Below are 13,394 nucleotides of genomic sequence, written 5' to 3'. Positions count from 1 at the left end.
TATACTTCCTCTTTTTATACGGTCTATTTGATACTTTGAATTTATTCTATTATTTCATACACTATTTTCATTATATACAAACAAATATTGTCGTGTTGTTTGACATTCATATTTGCATTTCTACAATTTTTTTTAACTAACTTCCACTCTAATTACTATTTTATCTTTGGTGGATAACTGCAAAATACAAAATATAATTGTGTATAATTTTAAATATGAATTGTTTTTATTTTAATTAAATGTGCTGCTAATGTTCTTAATTGATTTTTATTTTCCTTGTTTTTTTCTAAGAAGGTGAAATAGAAATTTAAAATAAAGAAATCAATTTCAACTTGATTTGTACTTAAAAGTTGAAATAAATAATCTCACTTTCAAAAATAAGATTGCTATTATAGAACTATTTTTTTATAGCTTGTACTATTAAAGAAGTTTTTATAACTATTTTAAATAAAGAACATATTATTAATGTTTAAATAAAGAAAAGCGATCAATGTAAATGGTAGTTATTTTTATTAATATATTAGATACACGTGTAAAACAATTTTACACTGATAATGCATCAAAATTAAATTCTAAAGAAAATGTAAGAAGAATTCTATTGTTACTGCTTTGTGGCTTTCGGTCAAAATGAGTAAGTCAGAGGGAAAGTTTCTTCTCTGAGGATTAGGGTAAAAAAGTGAATCTGTGAGTAGTTGACCTTGGAAGAAGAACTCAGCCACATGCAAGGAGATATAAGAAGCTTGCTGTTCATTCAGAAAGTAAGGAGAGAAAACCAGTGAATAGAGGTTTTGTTCTGAGAGAGCACTTTGAAGAAGTTCAACTAACTGGACAGTGTAACCTAATCAAAGGTACATTCCACCAGTATGAAGAACTAAATCAGAGGCTTGCTAATCTGGTTTTTCGTATAGCACAGAGGCTGTTGATGAAGTCAATCTCCTTCATGTTTTACTGATTGTAATGTACTTTTCTAAGTTTATCTTTTTGTAATTTCTTGTGAGAAAAGGCATTGTGAGAAAGCTCAAGTAAAAGCCATGAGTGGAAAAAGGCTGAGTGATACACTTGAGAGAAAAGCCTAGAGTTATTTTCAGATTTCTTTAGGTGTGTTTATGTCTTGTATCTTGTACCTGTGAGGTATCCCTTTCTTAGTTGGGTTAGCACTAAGAGTGAATAGTTAGGTATTAGCATAGCCAATGTCAAGTTAGGTTAGAACTTGAGTGTGAAAGGATTGGGTCAATCCTGAGTTATTGGTGTATGTAATACTGTTAACTATAGTGAAATTCTTCTATAGTTGTGGAGGAGACTGGATGTAGGTTGCATAGCACAAGGCAATCGAACCAGGATATATGCTGGTGTTAGCTTTTCTCTTCTCTGCTGTGTTCTGTTTTCTGATATTCATGAGACAAAAATAAATTGTCTCATAAATTTCCGCTGCTGAGTTCAAACAGAATCAGAATTGCAAATTTGTTTAAAAGGGTAATAACAGCAACTAAAAAGGAAGGCATAGACCCCCCTTCTCTAAGCCTACCACAACCTTCAATTGGTATCAGGAGCTAAGGTCTCAAGAATCAAGCTTAACCGTTTAGAGCAAAGATCCAATGGCGAACAATCTGGGCACAACCACAATTGCATACACCCTCACTGAAGGCCAGTCAAACAACCGGACACCTTTCTTTAACGGAAAGAACTATTCCTACTGGAAAGAAAGGATAAGGATATTCATCCAATCCATTGACTACAACTTATGGAAGATCGTTGTGAGCGGTCCAAAGATCCCAACAAAAACAAGTGCTGATGGAGTGGTGACTCCAAAAGAAGAAGCTGAATGGAATGAAGATGATAAGAAGAAGATAGAGCTGAATGCTAAAGCAATCAACCTTCTTCACTGTGCTATCAGCTTTGAAGAGTACCGGAAGGTGTCTAGATGCAAGACAGCCAAAGAAATCTGGGAAAAACTCTAGGTTACACATGAAAGCACCAAACAAGTCAAAGAAACGAGGATTGATATGCTGCGAAAAGAGTACGAGATGTTTAGAATGAAGGATGGAGAAAGCATTGATGAAGCATTTGAGAGATTCTCAATCATAATCAACAACCTTGATGCTATGGGTACAAACTATGCAGAACAAACCTTGGTGAGAAAACTCCTTAGAAGCCTCACAAAAGAATGGGAAAACACTGCCACTGTCCTAACCGAGAGTAACAACATAAGTCCCATAACCTATGATGAGCTGAGAGGAAAACTCCTTGCCTATGAAACCACACACACAAACACAGACTCAAAGAAAAAGGAAATAGCCCTCAAGTCACAAATAGAACCGAAAGAGAGTGAGTCTAGTGATGGTGTTTCAGATGACGAGCTTTTGTTTTTTGCTAGGAGATTTAGAAGGATGATGAAAAGCAAGGGCAAATACAAGGGTTCAAGTTCAAAGGAGCAAAAGATAGACTTGAGCAAGGTGACGTGTCATCATTGCAAGGAGGCTGGGCACTTCAAGTCAAACTGTCCAAAGCTCAAAAAGGAGGACAAAGGCAAGAAGGAAAGGAAGAGAGTACTCATGGCAGCTTGGGAAGATCTTGAGAATGACTCAAATGAAGAAGAAGAATCTGAAGGAGATGACAAAGACTGCTTCATGGCTGGAAACAACAATCTTGATGAGGTAAACTACTATGATTTAACCATTGAGGACTTGCATGTTATTATTGATGATCTCACTTTAAACACATCAAAACTGCTTGATAAATACAATGAGTGCAGATCTGAAAGAAATGTGTTAAGAGCTGAAAATGATTTTTTAAAAGAAAAAGTGAAGAAAACTGAATGTGCTTTAGACATCATTGAAGAAAACAGATTTCTAAAATCTGAACTTGAAAAATTAAAAAGAAAGCACATTGTGGATCCTTCTCATGAGTTAATTGCTGAAAATAAAAGATTAAATGATATGATTAAAAGGCTGAATGGTGACTTAGCAAAATTTGCTCAAGGTTCTAGCAACTTGGACAAATTACTTGCAAGTCAAAGACCATTGTTTGAAAAATCTGGTTTAGGCTACATAGCCAAGGAAGATGTTGTTTCTAACACTTCCTCTATAAAATTTGTGGCCTCTTCATCAAATACCAAATCCATACCAAACAAATCAGGTATCGGATATGTTTCAACATGTGAAGGAAAATCTGATGAAGAATACACAATTGAAACTGAGCCTTCACCAAAAACTGAACCGTGTTCAAACCGGCCAGGTTTGGGTTATATTTCGAAAAATGAGGCTGCTTTCAAGAAACTAACTTTTTTCAACAAAAACTCATTTTCGAAAAGCAAAAATATTCAAAAAAATTCTGGTGAAAATGCTTTTGCAAAGAGGAATAACTTTATTAAAAATCAGTTTGTCAAAAGAAATGCATCTCCTCTTGAAAATAATTTGTTTGAATCCTTTTGTGAGGAATTTGGAATATCTCACAACTTCTCTTTTCCAAGAACACCACAACAAAATGGTGTTGTGGAAAGAAGAAATAGAAGCATACAAGAGATGACAAGAGCTATGCTTTGTGAGAGCAATGTCCCAAAATTCCTTTGGGCTGAAGCGGTTAATACAGCTTGCCACATTTTAAATAGAACAATCATAAGGAAATTTTTGAAGAAAACCCCTTATGAACTTTGGAAAGGCTACCCACCAAACTTAGATTACTTGCACATCTTTGGATGCAAATGTTTTGTTTTAAATAACAAAGAAAATTTGGGAAAATTTGATCCAAAGGCTTATGAGTGTTTGTTTGTAGGATATTCCACAACTAGTAAAGCATATAGGGTTTATCATCAAGATGCTAGAATTATTGAGGAGTCCATACATGTTACATTTTGTGATACTAACTTGGTACAAAGCATTTTGGAAGATTGTGATGCAGGAAATCAAGCTCAAAAGGAAGATGAAGCTGCTCAAAATCATGAAAAAGGAAATTCTAGACAAGCTGAACCAGAAACTGCTAATGCTGAAAATTCAAGAGACAATTCCATTTTGTCTCATGAATCTGAAGGAAATTCTGCAGCCAACAGCGCCCAGAATCCCTTGGTGAATGAATCTGCCTCCAAGTCCACCAGACCTCGTGAATGGAGATTCTTGAAGAATTATCCTGAGGAATTTGTCATTGGGGACGTCTCTCATGGAGTGCAAACAAGATCTTCCACTAGAAAGGCAAATGAAGGATCAAACATTGTCCTTCTCTCACAAATAGAGCCTCAAAACGTCAAGGAAGCACTCAGTGACCCTTCTTGGGTTAAAGCTATGAAAGATGAGCTTCTTGAGTTTGAAAAGAACCAAGTATGGACCTTGGTTCCAAGGCCTAGTGGAAAGAAAGTGACCGGCACCAAGTGGATTTTTCGGAACAAGTTAGGAGAAGATGGTAGCATTGCAAGAAACAAGGCAAGGCTAGTGGAACAAGGATATGACCAAGAAGAAGGAATAGACTTTGATGAATCCTTTGCCCCTGTTGCCCGAATGGAAGCCATAAGACTTCTCTTAGCTTATGCTACATTTTGTGGTTTTAAACTATACCAAATGGATGTGAAATGTGCATTTTTGAATGGTGTGATAGATAGAGAAGTTTATGTGGAGCAGCCTCTTGGTTTTGAAAATAAAGAGCATTCTGATCATGTTTTTAAATTGTCTAAAGCTCTCTATGGTTTAAGACAAGCTCCTAGGGCTTGGTATGAGAGACTTAGCTCTTTTCTTTTGAAAAATGATTTTCAAAGAGGCACCACTGATACAACTCTATTTATCAAGAATTCTAATGATTCGTTTATCCTAGTCCAAATATATGTTGATGACATTATTTTTGGATCAGCCAATGAATCCCTTTGTTCTGAATTTGGAGAACTCATGACAAGTGAATTTGACATGAGTATGATGGGTGAACTTAATTTTTTCCTTGGGCTGCAAATTAAACAAACTGAAAATGGTATTCTCATTCATCAAGAAAAGTATGCCAAGGAATTAGTTAAGAAATTTGGCCTTGAAAACGCCAAACCCATGGGAACTCCCATGCACCCGAACTCTAAATTAGATAAGGGAGAAAATGAGAAAGATGTTGATGAGACTAGGTATAGAGGAATGATTGGTTCTCTTATGTACTTAACTTCCTCTAGACCCGATATTGTGCAAAGTGTTGGATTGTGTTCTAGGTTCCAATCCAAACCAAAAGAGTCACATCTTTCGGCTGTTAAAAGGATCATTAGATATGTTCATTGCACGTCCAATTTCGGTCTTTGGTATCCTAAGATTGATGATTTTTCTGCAGTTGGTTATTGTGATGCAGATTTTGCTGGTGACAGAGTTGATAGAAGGAGCACTTCTGGTTTATGTTGCTTCCTTGGGAAGTCCTTAAACGTATGGTCAAGTAAGAAGCAACCAACGGTGGCCCTTTCCACTGCAGAGGCTGAGTATATAGCTGCTTCTTCTTGTTGTTCTCAGCTTTTATGGTTAAAAACGCAGCTTGCTGGTTACAAATTAAATGCTGAAAATATTCCCCTGCTGTGTGATAATATGAGTGCCATTAATATTTCTAAAAATCCAGTTTTGCACTCTAAGACTAAACATATTGAAGTGAAATTTCACTCAATAAGAGAACATGTCCAAAAAGGGGCTATTAGTATTCAATTTGTCAAATCAGAGGAGCAATTAGCAGATATTTTTACAAAACCATTAGCTGAGGATAGATTCTGCATGCTTAGGACTTGTCTAGGAATTTTGAGTTATGATTCCTTGTTTGAAAAATGCTGATGTATTTGCTGGAGCTTTTTGTCTCATAAACAGGCATGAGACAATTCTGGGCAAGTGATGAACGTTTCCATCAAGTCAACGTGTTCTGGGCTTGTTTCAAATGAATCTCAATCTGAGCCAACCTCAATATTCAGATCAAGAGTGGTCCAAATGTGTTTCATTAATTTCATATCACCTCAAGGCCCAAATATGAATGTTACAATCTTGTTTGTTAGTTTTTGATGACTTGTGTGTTTCATGAAAGGTTTTCAATCAATGTTTTGTGGCCCAAAAGGTTTTCAAGAGGATTTAATTTTAGCCCAAAAAGGTGTTTCAGGTTAAACTGATGTTGGGCCCTGTGCCTACACGTCAGTTAAGTGGGATGAAGGAGTTGGTGTTTCTTACAATGATGCCCTGGCTAGTATTTGTGAACATATCTCTTTAATAGATGACATTACACCCACTCACAAAGCCCTAGGATATGAGCGTGCTCAACTGCACCAAATAGTCAATCATATTATTCTGCCTCAAAGCGGCTCATATCAAAGGGTTTCCTACACTGATACTCTTGTTTTATATGCCCTTCTGATGTTGAAGAGGAAGCTGCTTCGGAGGGGAATGGTTCTGATGCCTAGGATTTGTCTCATAAAAACTGTTGTTGCTGCTCTCCTTTTTTTGTCTCATGAATTCTGCTTCTTTAGTACTTTTAAACTGTTTCATTTTGGATGACTGTAATAACTCTGGATATTACTGCACCTTTGGTAGTTTAGTTAGCACTTTGAACTGTGCTCTAACTCTTTTCTGCAGGATACAAGACTTTGTTTTTGTTGATCTTGTTTATTATCCGCCCTTGATGACAAAAGGGGGAGTAATAGCAATAGGACCCTAGTATTTTTTTGGGATTTTTGCTGCATCCATACTTGAGTTTGCATGTTGAATAATCTTTGCTGCATTAATACTTGTTTTCACATGCTGAATCTGTTTGCTGATGGTAATAGCTTGATGTTGGGCTGATTATGATATGTTGCTATCTGATTCTGACCCGTATGTATTAAAGCTCTATTTTGGCCATTTAAACTATCACTGTTTGCTATACTTTTGGTTGGTACATAGCATCTGTTTAGTTCCATATAAGTATATGTAAACAGGAAAGAAGAGAAGAGCATAAATTCAGGGGGAGCTAACCTTGAAAAGGAAAGGGGGAGCAACATAAAAGCAAATGACAAAAATCAAAGGGAGTTTTCTAAACCTGACTCAAACTCATTTCCTTTTGATTATAGCTTAAATCATGTTTGTCATCAAGGGGGAGATTGTTGAGTTAAGAAATTAACTAAATTAATTAGTGATGACAAACATTATTTTTGAGCAAAATAAATAATTAGTGTTGATTAATTATATTTACTTATTAACTAATTGTTTATTGTTGCAGGCCAAATTTCCATAGCCCAAATGGAATAAAAGGCATTCAGCAAAGAATATTGGGCTGAAAGCAAAATAAAGAGCCCAAGCAAAAGCAAAGAAAGAAACCAAAGAAATTAAAGCGGGCCAAGCATACCAATACCCGATCCAAGCCCGATCTGGTTTCAGAAATGCAAATCCCTCTCTTTTGCTTAACCAAAAGCAACATCCTTTTCCTCTCTAATCAAGTCACATCAAGACTTCAGTAAAGTAAGAAAGAGAAAGAGAAGAAAAGCTTCCTCCATAAGCCAGTAACCAAAGAAGCAAGAAAGAGAAAATTGAAGCTTGAGGCACAGAAGTAAAGAACAGAAAATCCAAACCAAATCAAGCTTAAGAAAGGTAATCCATCTCATCTTGCATGAATCAGATCTTCATCCCTTCTTCCCAACTCTCTACACTATCCGAAAATGGCTTTCAAGGGAAAGTTGATATCTGTTCTTCACTGCTACAAATCCACGGTCACAAGAGATTCTTGGGGACCAAGTTGCATTTCTATGGCTAAGATCAAGTTGACCATAAGAAGAATTCTATTGTTACTGCTTTGTGGCTTTCGGTCAAAATGAGTATGTCAGAGGGAAAGTTTCTTCTCTGAGGATTAAGGTAAAAAAGTGAATCTGTGAGTAGTTGAAGCTCAAGGCTCAAGGTGTTGACCTTGGAAGAAGAACTCAGCCACATGCAAGGAGATATAAGAAGCTTGCTGTTCATTCAGAAAGTAAGGAGAGAAAACCAGTGAATAGAGGTTTTGTTCTGAGAGAGCACTTTGAAGAAGTTCAACTAACTGGACAGTGTAACCTAATCAAAGGTACATTCCGTCAGTATGAAGAACTAAATCAGAGGCTTGCTAATCTGGTTTTTCGCATAGCACAGAGGCTGTTGATGAAGTCAATCTCCTTCATGTTTTACTGATTGTAATGTACTTTTCTAAGTTTATCTTTCTGTAATTTCTTGTGAGAAAAGGCATTGTGAGAAAGCTCAAGTAAAAGCCATGAGTGGAAAAAGGCTGAGTGATACACTTGAGAGAAAAGCCTAGAGTTATTTTCAGATTTCTTTAGGTGTGTTTATGTCTTGTATCTTGTACCTGTGAGGTATCCCTTTCTTAGTTGGGTTAGCACTAAGAGTGAATAGTTAGGTATTAGCATAGCCAATGTCAAGTTAGGTTAGAACTTGAGTGTGAAAGGATTGGGTCAATCCTGAGTTATTGGTGTATGTAATACTGTTAACTATAGTGAAATTCTTCCATAGTTGTGGAGGAGACTGGATGTAGGTTGCATAGCACAAGGCAATCAAACCAGGATATATGCTGGTGTTAGCTTTTCTCTTCTCTGCTGTGTTCTGTTTTCTGATATTCATGAGACAAAAATAAATTGTCTCATAAATTTCCGCTGTTGAGTTCAAACAGAATCAGAATTGCAAATTTGTTTAAAAGGGTAATAACAGCAACTAAAAAGGAAGGCATAGATTCAACCCCCCTTCTCTAAGACTACCACAACCTTCAATATGGATGACTACGTATATCTTGGGTGGCTATCTTTCTCAATGTTGAAGGAATATTTTTCAAGACAAAATCAAATTAATTGAGAGTTGAAAATAAAGTGTCGTACATGTATAAATAGTGATAGTATGGCATGAGTATTAGACACACAGCAATAAATCATTCCATTCTCTCTCTTTTACTATAATATTCTTCTCTCCTAATAAACTCTCTCTCTCTCTCTCTCTCTCTCTCTCTCTCTCTTATCTCTATGTGGTTTTAAGCTATAATATTAGTAAATAGATAAATTACTTATATTATAGTGAGATAAGAGCATATTTATATTTTTCTATTTTATATTCCTTATTTATTTATTTCACAACACGTTATCAGCACGAGACTCTGATCAAATTTTTAGAAGACTCAGGTAACAAATTTTTATTATGGCGAAACTCTCTCATCTTGAATTCAATGCTCTTAATATATCTGGAAACAACTATTTATCAAGAGCATTGAATTCAAGACGGATTTTTAGTTGATCAAGATGGATTTCAGCATAAAACTAACCCTAAAAGTGATACGGTTGTTGGAAATACTTCTTCTCCAAGTGCAGCCACTCCCGCTGCTGAGAACGATGGTCTTTCTGGTGGAACATCGCAAAGTCCAGCTCCCCCACCGTTTCCTGCCTCAAATCCTTCATCAGAAACACAAACTGAAGTTGCTAGAACTACTGGCAAGCCTCCAAAAGAGGTAAAACGTAAACCCAGTAGAGCACCTAGTAGTGTTTGGGCGCATTTTTCTAAAAGTTCTCCTAATGAAGCCTGCTGCAACTCTTGTAAAAAAATATGCATGCAATAGTTCTAGTCATGGTACAATAAATTTGCATAAACATTTAAGAATTTGCACTAAAAACCCTCATAAGCAAGTTGAAAAGGGACAGAAAACTATTGCACTTGGGAGCCAATTTGAGGATGACCCTAATGTAGTCACTATGAAGCTTGTTGATTTTAATCAAGAGGAAACTCGTCTTGCTCTTGCAAATATGATAATTGTTGATGAACTTCCTTTTAAATTCGTTTAGGCTCAAGGGTTTAGACAATTTATGAGTAAATCACAACCTAGGTTTAAGGTTCCCTCTCGTAGGACAATTGCTAGAGATTGTATGGCTTTGTTTAGATATGAAAAAGAGAAGTTGAGAAATTTGTTATCTGAAAATCGTCAAATGGTTTCCCTTACTACCAATACTCAGACCTCAATTCAGAATTTGAATTTTATGTGTGTGATTGCGCATTATATGGATGAGTCTTGGACATTGCATAAAAAAATATTGAATTTTGGTTTGATTACTGATCATAAGGGTGAAACTATAGGGAGAGCCTTAGAACAGTGCTTGCAAGAGTGGGGTATTAGAAGGATATGTTGTGTAACTGTTGACAATGCTAGTGCTAATGGTGTTACAATTTCGTATTTACTTAGAGGCATGGGTGATTGGAATGGGTCAACATTGTTAAATGGGATTTCATGCATATGATATGTTGTGCTCACATATTAAATCTAATTGTCAGTGATGGTATGAAAGAGATTGATAGCTCAATAACTAAAATCAGAATTGCATGCAAGTTTGTTAGGTCATCTCCTACTAGGATGCAAGCTTTTAAGAGGTGTGTTCAAGAGGCTAATATAACTTGTAAAGCTAGTGTAGTGTTAGATATGTCTACTAGGTGGAGCTCTACCTATTTGATGCTAGAGGCTGATGAGAAGTTTGAATCGACTTTTAGTCGGCTTAGTTATCAAGACTCATTTGATTTGTTGGCGCTTGAGTTTGAAGGAGGACCTCCTGATGCTAATGATTGGAAAATGGCACGTATGTTTGTGAAGTTCTTGAAAATATTTTATGATGCAACTCTTACTTTTTCTAGTTCTTTGAATGTTACATGTAATAATTTTTTCAATAAATTGTGTGATATTCAAAAAACTTTGAATAAGTGGAGAAAGAGTAATGATGTTAGTTTGCGAAAGATGGCGACACAAATAAAAGTGAAACTAGACAAATATTGGGAGGGTGATGGCATAAATTAATTTCTCTTTGTGGCTGTTTTTCTTGATCCTCGTTACAAGTATGAGTATGTTGAATTTTGTCTTAATCGGGTGTATGGGTTGAATCAAGCCAAAGATATGTTGAAAAATTGAAGGATATCATTCATAAGTTGTTTGAGTATTACTCTATGATATATCCCCTTCCAGATGGTAGTTCTTCTGGTAGTTTTAATTCTAGCATTGCCTCTCACGATCATGGGGTTGGTGGTGAAAATGCAAATGAGGAGGAATATACCTTCGAAGATGAGTTTAGATTGAGGGTTAAAAAAAAAGCAAGGTGAGGTCAAAAGGAATGAATTGGAAAGATACATGGAAGATAATGTGGAGGATAACATTTCCGGTTTAGACATTTTGCGTTGGTGGAAATTGAAATCAATGAAGTATTATGCTCATGCTCACATGGCTAGGGATTTGTTGGCTATTCCCGTCTCTACTGTATCTTCTGAGTCGGCATTTAGTACTAGTGGTCGTGTGCTTGACCAATTTAGAAGCTCATTAAGTCCTTTTATTGTTGAGTCTCTAATTTGCTCACAAAATTGGTTGAAGACTCAAGAGAAGATGTATGACTTAAAGCAAGAACTTGAGGACCAAGAAAAACTTGAATTAGGTAACTATTTTTAAATTATATTTCTTTAAATTATTATGTAATTGTTGTTATGGTTGAGTCTCTAATAATAATTTAATTACTGTTAATGTAGAGCTTTCAACTTTAACAATATCTAATCAAGCCATTGGAGTTGATATTGTTTACAACAATTTGAGGTTAACATTTTTTCACTAATTATTTATTTGTTGAATTACTTTTAATTAATCAATTTTATATATTGACATTAGCTAATTATATGCTGATTTTTTGAAGGTCACAACTCCTCTCTTGAATATGCTTTGGTTGATGGAGTGAAGGATTATGGAGTGAAGACTTTGAAAACTAGACAAATATGTCTATTGCACTTTTGTATTTAGCTTCTAATGTTTAGATTTTAATGTGTTTTGGTTTTGACTTCTTTCAAAGATAATTTACTAGACTTTTGTATTTAACTTCTAATATTTTTATTGCCCTTTTATATTTTCATTAGACAAAGATTATTCACTATTAATATGTTTGAATTTTGATGAGTTTAGTTTTTAATATATTTGGTGTTTAATATGTTTGCATTATTTCTATTGATGTTACATGTTTATTGTATTTGTTAAATTTTTAAGCTAAAAATTTGCCAATTTGGTTTTTTATGAATTTCAAAGTCATCGGGTACCCGCTACCTGAACCGAAATAATCCGCTCTTAATCGGTTTGGTTTGGTTCAGGTACAAGCACAAAAAAATGCAAATTCGAACCAAACCGACTCGTGATCACCCCTAGCCACGATGATTAAATCATGCATTTGCTTTTCGACTTAATGGGCAGCTCTTTAAGCAATAGTTAATGGTCCGTGTACCATGTATGAAGCGGGTCTAGTGACTGATTTATTTGTTTGGTTCAATAAAAAAGTTACGGTAGTATCGGCGAGAGTTTGTGTGGGCTGGGAAGAGAAACTATATGTTGCCAGTTGCCACAACTCACTCCCACTTCTCACAATCTTCCCTCATAATATTGCAATGCATGTGCATACTTATCCACATTTTTAACTTAAACACCCTTTCATTCATCTTCCAAATACTTTTTTTTCCTGCGGAGAGAATTATCAATTTCTTAGCCCATGCTCTAAACAACGTCACTTCCTATTTTCAGGCAAAAAAAAAAAAGTCACTTCCTATTAAAATTTTAGAATACTGCCGCACAATTTTCTCTCTGCATTGCTGTGAAAATTATGTTAGAAATAAGAGAGTAATCTAAAAAAAATGTATTTGTGTATTTTCAGTTTGTCTAAAAGTACAATGTACAAAGAGTATATATAGCTGCTAGAAGAATCAAAGTAATAAAGGCACATAATCCACTAATTAATATACAGATACGCTATATAAATACAAATGATACTAATTGATCTAATTTAATTCTAATTATTCTCTTAACATCCCCCCTCAAACTCAAGTGGGAGCTAAGGATACCATCTTGAGTTTGGATAACAGAATTCGGAAACGAGTCAGATGATGAGCCTTCGTGAAGATATCAGCAGTCTGATCCAGTGTTCCAACAGCTATGAGACGAACAACATCAATAAGGATACGTTACCGAACAAAGTGACAATCAATCTCAATGTGTTTGGTGAACACATCATTATGAGCGATCTGAATAGCACTACGGTTGTCACAAAAAACATCAATTGGGGATGACTGAGGAGCACCCAAGTCTTCGAGAAGCCAACGAATCGAGATAACTTCAGCAGTGGTATCAGCGAGAGCACGGTATTAAGCTTCTGTGCTTGAGTGAGTAGTGAATGTTTGCTTCTTAGCTCTCCAGGAAATGAGAGAGTCACCAAGAAACAAACAATAACTAGTAGTGGAACAATGATCAGTGGGATCACCAGCCCAATCAGCATCTGAGTATGCCTGAAGCGATAAAGATGAATGGGCTAAAAAATAAAGGCCATGGAATAGGGTGCCTTTGATGTAGCGAAGAATGCGAAGAGTTGCCGCATAGTGAGTAATACGAGGAGCTGACAAGAACTGACTAAGAACATGAAC

At 35.8% G+C, this 13,394-nt stretch overlaps 1 protein-coding gene across 1 annotated transcript; it reads left to right on the top strand.

Annotated features, from left to right (window-relative positions):
- Positions 10,675-11,651, top strand: LOC110269428 (zinc finger BED domain-containing protein RICESLEEPER 2-like). The gene is made up of 3 exons (XM_021117253.1): positions 10,675-11,380; positions 11,472-11,535; positions 11,633-11,651. Exons 1-3 carry the CDS (start codon positions 11,083-11,085, stop codon positions 11,649-11,651), a joined length of 381 nt encoding a protein of 126 aa, XP_020972912.1. The 5' UTR covers positions 10,675-11,082.

Source organism: Arachis ipaensis, chromosome B03, assembly GCF_000816755.2.
Source record: "Arachis ipaensis cultivar K30076 chromosome B03, Araip1.1, whole genome shotgun sequence".
Classification (NCBI taxonomy): domain Eukaryota; kingdom Viridiplantae; phylum Streptophyta; class Magnoliopsida; order Fabales; family Fabaceae; genus Arachis; species Arachis ipaensis.
This window is presented reverse-complemented; position numbering and strand designations above follow the sequence as displayed.